The 7,778-nt window shown below is 39.3% G+C and overlaps 1 protein-coding gene across 1 annotated transcript in view; it reads right to left on the bottom strand.

The window, feature by feature from the left end:
• Positions 1-2,475: 2,475 nt before the first annotated feature.
• CDYL (chromodomain Y like) overlaps positions 2,476-7,778 on the bottom strand; it is a 150,054-nt gene continuing 144,751 nt past the window's right edge. Inside the window, exons 6-7 of the mRNA XM_056854695.1 lie at positions 6,635-6,778; positions 2,476-3,183 (exon numbers count right to left, since the gene is read on the bottom strand). Coding sequence (XP_056710673.1) covers positions 3,025-3,183; positions 6,635-6,778 — 303 coding nt within the window. The 3' untranslated portion in view covers positions 2,476-3,024. The remainder of the gene's footprint in view (positions 3,184-6,634; positions 6,779-7,778) is intronic.

Genomic DNA, 7,778 nt, shown 5'->3' with positions numbered 1-7,778 from the left:
CCTGGCGACCCTATGAATCAATGTCCTCCAAAATGTCCTATCCGTAACAGCCTTGCTCAGATCTTGCAAACTGAGGGCCATGGCTTCCTTTATAGAGACAATCCATCGCTTGTTGGGTCTTCCTCTTTTCCTTCTGCCTTCTTTTCCTAGCACTGTCTTTTCCTCTATACTTCATTAATCTCCTTAAGGTTGTTTAAGACAAGTGTGTCCAGGATAGCTTTCCGTTACCTAAATTTTTGAGAGGGTTTTTGACAGCTGATTTTTTTATTTGATATTTGCCTGTGGTCTTTGATATTACTGTGTTTTTATATGGTTTGCAATGGTATGACTTTTATTATATGAATTTAATTTGCCCCACATCCATTGTTAAAGAAGTGTGAGGACTTAAATAAATATGTATGTATGCTACCAAATATAAGAATCTCTACCAACTTCTCTGTTAAGTTTATGGTTGGAGAATGATCCAAATGATGAGTATAGAAGGCAGCCTGAATTTGAAAAGTTCAAGAAACGTAAATAAAGATTTATATCAGATTTACATGTAGAAAACAGTGGTTTTAACATCGTATATCCACCCCTAACACCAGTTCCTATCATTTGGGCATGGGGGTATCATTCTTTTTATATAAAGAAGAGTCAAGTCTGACAATGATAAAAATATGGAGTTGGATCCAACCAGCTTTTCTGCAGATGAAAAAGGAAGGAAAGGAACTGGATGAGACTAGTGACAAGCTGGCTGGATACAACCAATGGTAGAGCCAGATGACACTCTAATTTCCATCCATTGACTATAAACTCAACAGGAGAACCCAAAACTGGTTCAGACACTGAAATATACAGAAAATGGACTGTAACTATTCTTGTAACTGCATTAGGACATTAGTAACCTGGAAGCAGAATAGCATCATGTGCTGTTTTAGCCTCTGGTCCAACAGACAACACAAGAACCATCGTAGCAAAGGAAAGGGCTAATCCTGTTATACATACACTACAGCATCTAAGCAGTATAACAGATCGAAGTGTTAGCCTGCCATTCTTTAGTTTGCCTTTAATTTGTATCGGAAAAGTGTAGTCTCAGGAAAATTAACAGTAGTTACAAAAAAGATGAAAAAGCATGACTGAAACACTCGAAAAGCCAGAAATCAAAGTGTTTCTTGGGAGTGGGAGGAGGTGGAGGAGAAAGATGACTATAACATTGCAGCACTTTTAAGAGGTGTTAAGAAATATTAGTTTTATTTTAACCAGTTCACAGCTGAATATTTATTCTATAAAAACTTTACAGATTGTACAGTTTATATATAGTTCAAACTACTAGAACAGAAAAGTAGGTCCCACAGATGCAAAAATACTGTACCAATCCAAGGTAAAAGCAGATTTACACACTGTACAACTCTCCACTAGGATGAGGTGCTCAGGCTCCAAGTATAAAGTTCAAAACTGTACAAAAATAAGGTTTGATTTGTTTCATTCTTCATACATTCAGTAAGATTTGCAAGCACAGATACCCAAAGAACTAAGATATCTGCAGACAGGAATCAACACACACTCCTGAAAGGAATGCAAAATAAGTCTATTTACACAGGGCACTCTTGTACACCATATTGTATATCAAGCACCCTGATCTAACCGTGGCGATCTGCGCATGGAGAACAGGCTATCACGGGCCTGTCACCCTTCCGGATGCAGTCCCATATGCATAAAAGGGCACTGTGTGTGTGGGGAGGGAAAACATAAATAAACCTGCATCCAGCACTAGGGTGTGTTCATGTACTCCTGTGTCGTGTATGCATCAAGCAGATGGGGGAGACCACCCCAACAGCCAATCGGTTGGCTTCACTGATTCTCTGTTTGGCGATGGAGGTCTTCATGTGGAATGCCAGCAGTCTGCTGATGCACAGAAAGACCACTTGATCAGGGCTATAGTGTAAAATTTAAAAAGCATTGACACAAAAGACAAACATCTACAGTAATTAAAGGTAGTTGTTTTTTTTTAAAAAGGTTTTGTATTTAATAGAGTGCCAAAAGAAGTATTAACTTATTAAATAAAATATATTCTACGTGAAGCTAAAAAATGAACATAAAATACATTTTTGGTGTAATCATTTAACAAACCAGCACACAGGGGGGGAAAACACCCTTGTATACAGAGTAGTTCTCACCCAGCAACAGAAGCAATTATGTAGTTAAAATAATTCAAGAAAATCCCTATTTTTATAAAACCCACTAAGACTAAACTATAATTTAAGATACCCATCGAATATATGGTATTCAGTGATTCACTAATACTGCAAAAAACGAAGCTTCTTCTTTTTTTTTTGACAAGAGACTGGCTTCTTCATTTCTTGCCTGGGTAAGGAAGAAGACAAGTTCCCCAAAACAAGAAGGGACTGAGTGTTTTTATAGCATAAATCCTGAGCACACTCATATTGGGGTGGGGGGGAAATATACCATTTCATTACAGGGATTTACTTTAAAAAATAATGCATTTTAGAATGTGTCATTACTTGAGGTATTTTTAAACCTTCCTTGGAATTCAAGGCAATTCCTCCTCTTAACCAACTTATTGGGCAGTGAAAGTAAGGGCTGGCCGATACCCGTTTTAGTTCTGTACTCTAGTGAAAAAATATCTCATTGCTTCAGGACTTTCCTGCCACATACAAAATAATGCAACGCCTCATTTTATCTGTCACTTTCTTTCAGATACAGTACTAGCCAATGATAACAAAGTAGAAGACAAAGTTTGGTAGTGCACTCCATTATATTTTTTTAGTTTGTGTATATAAAGAAATATAATATATATTTATATATATTTGTATCTATATAAGGAGAAAGGAAATTTGTTCAATGCTTAACATACAGTACGTCTTGAAAAACCCTCAATAATAAAACCACGTTCTTCCAAGCTTTAGTTCCACGCTTTCTGAGCAATGGGTAAGCTTTATTTTAGATTTTTTAATTCAGTTAGGGCATCCACGAAATCCAGATGTCCAAGTAAATACAATTCCAGTGTCAATGCACATCTCTTCAGAATTCATCAATCTTCCTCTGCAAGTATTTTAACATCGAGTCCATCCCTTGAGCAGATCCCCAAATTTTCTTTAAAACTTCACATTCCTTATCATTTGCTTGTTCTAAATCCCCCTTCATTATATTACGAACTAAACCTTTGGATTCTTCAAGTACCTGCAATAAAAAATCAAAATGAAAACACATACAGTATTTTATAAAGTATGAGAAAAATACAAATTATAGACTAGATTCAGAGAATCCCAAGAGGCATATACTCCAAGAGGAATCTCATATACTGTAACTCAAGTGTCTCCAACCGTGTTCAGTCTCTGGCCACTTTTGAAATTTTGAGAATTGAGAGTGGATGCCACCACAAAATGGTGACCATGGGGAGATGGGACCAATAACAAAATGTTGGGAGGTTCCAAGCAAAGCATCTTCCTACAATGGAGACAGCTCTTTCAGAATGGGTGCACCCTGAAGACACAAAGGCTCTTCTGAAGTACCTCCTGCACTCCAGTGAGGTGGAGAAAAAATAGGATTGACTCCTGGCTGTGAGGAAAAAGATCTGGGGGAAGAGCAAATGGGTGCCAAAAAACACACTAGTGGGCACCACGATACCTTTGGACACCATGCTGAGGATCATTGTTGTAGCCTCTCCCTCCAAGCCATTCCCAAGTATCAGAGAGCCCCTGAGAACAGTTGCAGTGGAAAGGAGAAATTGGTGAAGACTGCATTATTCCCTTGCTCAGTGATGGAAGCACCATTCTATTTGTGACACATAGGTCTGGATCAAACACGCTGATGGGTGAGGTATGTGCAGTGGAAAGAGCTTGCATACTCAGCTTGGTGGTGAGGGGGAGGAGGAACTCTACAGCAATGACTTCAGGGGTGTTCTCTTGTGCAGAGAGACACATTACATCCCTTTGTGGGATCCCTTAAGTGAAGTCAAGCCACCACACAAGAATGTTGTTCTCCCAATGCAAGTCAACTGTACACTCTGGGCACTGAGATGCATCGCATGGCCCTGAAGGCCCCATCAGTGAAAGCAGGCCAGTCAGTATCATAGACAGAGGGCAGGGTTTACTCTCTGTGTAACAGTGTCCATATGCAGCACTTTATTCTACAGGACTGAATGGCAGCAATTAATATATAAGGAGAAAATAAAGGGGCATGCTCGGTGACATCATTGTTAAACCTGTCCGCAGCCCCTGGGAACAACTGCCATTAAAAATCAAGCCTATTCCTATCTACACAGCTGTATCCTGGATTCCATTTCTTGGACATGCTAGGAAGGTGGCAGCATTTGGGAGAAAATGACAGAAACTCTGGAGTCTTGGGGCCAGAGAAATTCCCATAGTGATGAGGGGAGAGGAAGAACTCTACAGCAATGATTTCAGGGGTGTTCTCTTGTGCAGAGAGGCACATTACACCCCGTTGTGAGATCCCTTAAGTGGAATCAAGCCACCACACAAGAATGCTGTCCTCCAATGCAGTCTTTTACTTTCTCTGATATAATGCCTGCCATTCATTGCCATGGTGAAAAAATGGAGGTATGTACGTTGGGGTGGGAACTCAATCTGCCAACTAGTGTGATAAGCAGCTGTGTTTGTTCTCAACAGTGCCCAAGATTGCATTACACTTACTCTGTCCCACAGAACTCAATGGGGCCAAATCAAATCAGCCCTTTTCTGCACAGCCTTTCCCAGGTGTCTGCTTCTTGATCACTGTAGATCAGAATTGGTAAACACTGGCTTGGACAGACAGAAGTTCTCAGAAAGTGTGACTGATAATGCAACTTTCTCAAAGTTTTGACTGCATGAATGTTTGAACTCAAGAGTCTCAATCATTTAAAAATACGACTGTGCGGGTATTATATTCATTTGTTGTACAAGATCTAGATGTCTTCCTCCCCAAATTCTGCTTTTGTTTTGTGGACAAAGCATTCTCCCCCCACTTAAGCCACAATATTTCACAAGGAAAAACATTATTTTCCCCCCAAGTGTTGAAACATCCACTGTACTTGAACATTCCCAGCTGTCGCTAACATTAGTGTACTATTGATGTGTTAACTTGGCTTATGAGAGACAGCGTGGTGTAGTGGTTAAGAGCGGCGGTCTCCAATCTGGAGAACCCGGTTCGATTCCACACTCCCTCCGCATGAAGCCTGCTGGATGACCTTGGGTCAGTCTCAGTTCTCTCAGAACACTCTCAGCCCATGCAGAGGCAGGCAATGGCCAACCACCTCTGAACGTCTCTTGCCTTGAAAACCCTATGGGGTCGCCATAAGTCAACTGTGACTTGATGGCACTTTCCACCACCACATGTATATATACTGTGTGTCATTGGTTTGAGGTCAGTATACCTAGAGTCCTTTTCTAATGATAAAGCAATACACTAAATATAAAGGGAAAATAATTTTAATAGTCCTAGAAGCAGCAATCTTCAACTGAAATGTTCTGTTGCAGTCCCACTGGAGACTTCTCCCAGTTCTATGAAATTGCTCCAAAAGACTACTACAGCCATGAAATGTGATTTGCAGACTTTAGTCCAAAGTACTAAATACTTTTGGTGGATTTTAGACTGCTTATATGTTCCGTTTCGTGACTTATATGTGCTGGAACTCAGGTGAGTTAGCACTTTAAAAATATTATCAGTAATGATTACGTAATGTAGTGAGAAAAGATTTTATAATGTTTAGAGCTCCATGGAAGAGAAGCAGGATATAAAATGTTGACAAAAACAAAATCCTGCATGTTAAACTTCACATACAGATTTTTGACATGATGGCAGAGGGTGTTCCCCCCATCCTTGGTTCTGCCTTGCCAAGCAGAAACTAAATATCCAGCGCCTCAAACATTTTTCAGGTATCAAAGTGATTCTCTCAGACAGACAGACTCACTCCTCTTTCCATAATTTGGAACACAATAATATTTTGGCTAAATATATTTAGCTCCACTTAGCAAACAGTGATCTATGGCACTTACAGAAATTGCAAGCCAAACTCATGCCTGGGCACATATTTCATGTAAACCACATCAGATACCCAAGTTTGTGATGGTTTCCCCTGAACTTTTAAAAACAACAATCCAATGTAGTTGTTGGAAGCCACAATTTGGATCTGAAGATCATTAACCTCTATATTCACAGGACCATTTTTCTTCCAAAAATGTCCTTTCCATATTGTCTCCACCCTTCCCAGAATATACATAGCTGATAAGGGAAAAGGGTATCCTATGAGGAATGACATTAATTCTCTCCTCTGCCCTCCAAACATGAACTTCCAACCCAGACTGCATCTTCCAGCAACTGCTCTGTGTATCTATCCCTCTCCCAAACCTTGGGGAACTTCCACATGGTAGAGCATCATGTGTAGCCAAGACTTTAACAGACGCATGAGCATGGTGGTATTACCACAGCAATTCTTGTGCTCATGCTAAATGGTGTCATTATGGAAATTACTTCTGGCTGAATCGCTGTACAGTGCAGTTTACACTGGCCTCTCCATGTGCCAAGGGATCTTTGCTGCTCATGTGTAGGGAGTACCCTCAGTACAAAGCAGTCACTGTAAGGAGAACTTTCTGTTCAGCCCCATGTGAAACTGAAGTGGAGAAAAGAAACTTACAACTGAATTACAAGTGACAAGTTCCTTAATTCGAACCATGACTTCCTGGGTGAATGTTCCGGGCCAAAAAACTTGAGACACCAGTCCTTTCGCGCAGGCTTCTTGTGCAGTCAGCTTCCTTCCACTGAACAACATTTCATTTGCCTGAGGAATATACAAAGTTATTTCACATGACAAATGTAATGCAATATATAAAAATCTTCAAGTAAATAACACTGCAGTTTCTAAAAATATCTACACCTGTTTCAAGTCTTCATTGCTCATATGTTTTTCCTTCTGTTAGTAAAGCAGATGAGACAAAAATCAAGAACTACCAACTTAGGCATCCGTGTGTTAGGCTGCATACAGAAGTGGCCCATTCTGGAACCTAGAGGGCTTACTGTCCAAGGAAGATGTACAAGACATGGCTGTTAACAGCCATCTAAAATAAACAGATCTTCATGTCCAAGCTCCACCAAATCAAGTGGGCTTTAGCTGACAATATAAGCAAATTTAAGCTTGCTGTTCTAAGCAAAAGGCAAACATGAAGAGAGGAGCTTGAGTCGGGAAGATGTTCAGGGAAAAGCATGATGGGTGAAAGTGATGTAATCATACACTGGTAGTCATCAGTAAGGTGGGGAATCCACATCTTTTATAATTTTAACATATTAATCCAGTGAACAGATTATATACTTTAAAGATTTTTTTAAAAAAATTATGTGAATTTTAGATTATTAAGTATTAGTCAAGAATTTTAACCAGGTATTGTTTTTTTAAACATCGATGTAATCTTTTATCTCATGTATAGATCTTTTATCTCATGTAATCTTTTATCTCATATATAGATGAATCAAATGTTTTACTGGTGTATGCCATACACCAGTCAGGTACTTTAAACATGCTTTAAACATACACCAATCAGGTACTTTAAACATGCTGCAAATGGGATGAGGAGCATTACCATTTATCTTTTTACTGGTGTGGATTTCACCTAAATTAAACATTTTTTGAATCCTGAATGTCCTGTTCTCTGATTTTTCATCTTGGATATTAATGAGACACTTAGATAAAAACAGCTAAAAATATTAGTGCTCCCTGAGACACCTGATCATTTTATCAAATTATCTTTACCTTGAACCTAATTCAAGGCTCACAGCAAAATAGG

This window comes from Euleptes europaea, chromosome 8 (assembly GCF_029931775.1).
Source record: "Euleptes europaea isolate rEulEur1 chromosome 8, rEulEur1.hap1, whole genome shotgun sequence".
NCBI lineage: Eukaryota > Metazoa > Chordata > Lepidosauria > Squamata > Sphaerodactylidae > Euleptes > Euleptes europaea.
This window is presented reverse-complemented; position numbering and strand designations above follow the sequence as displayed.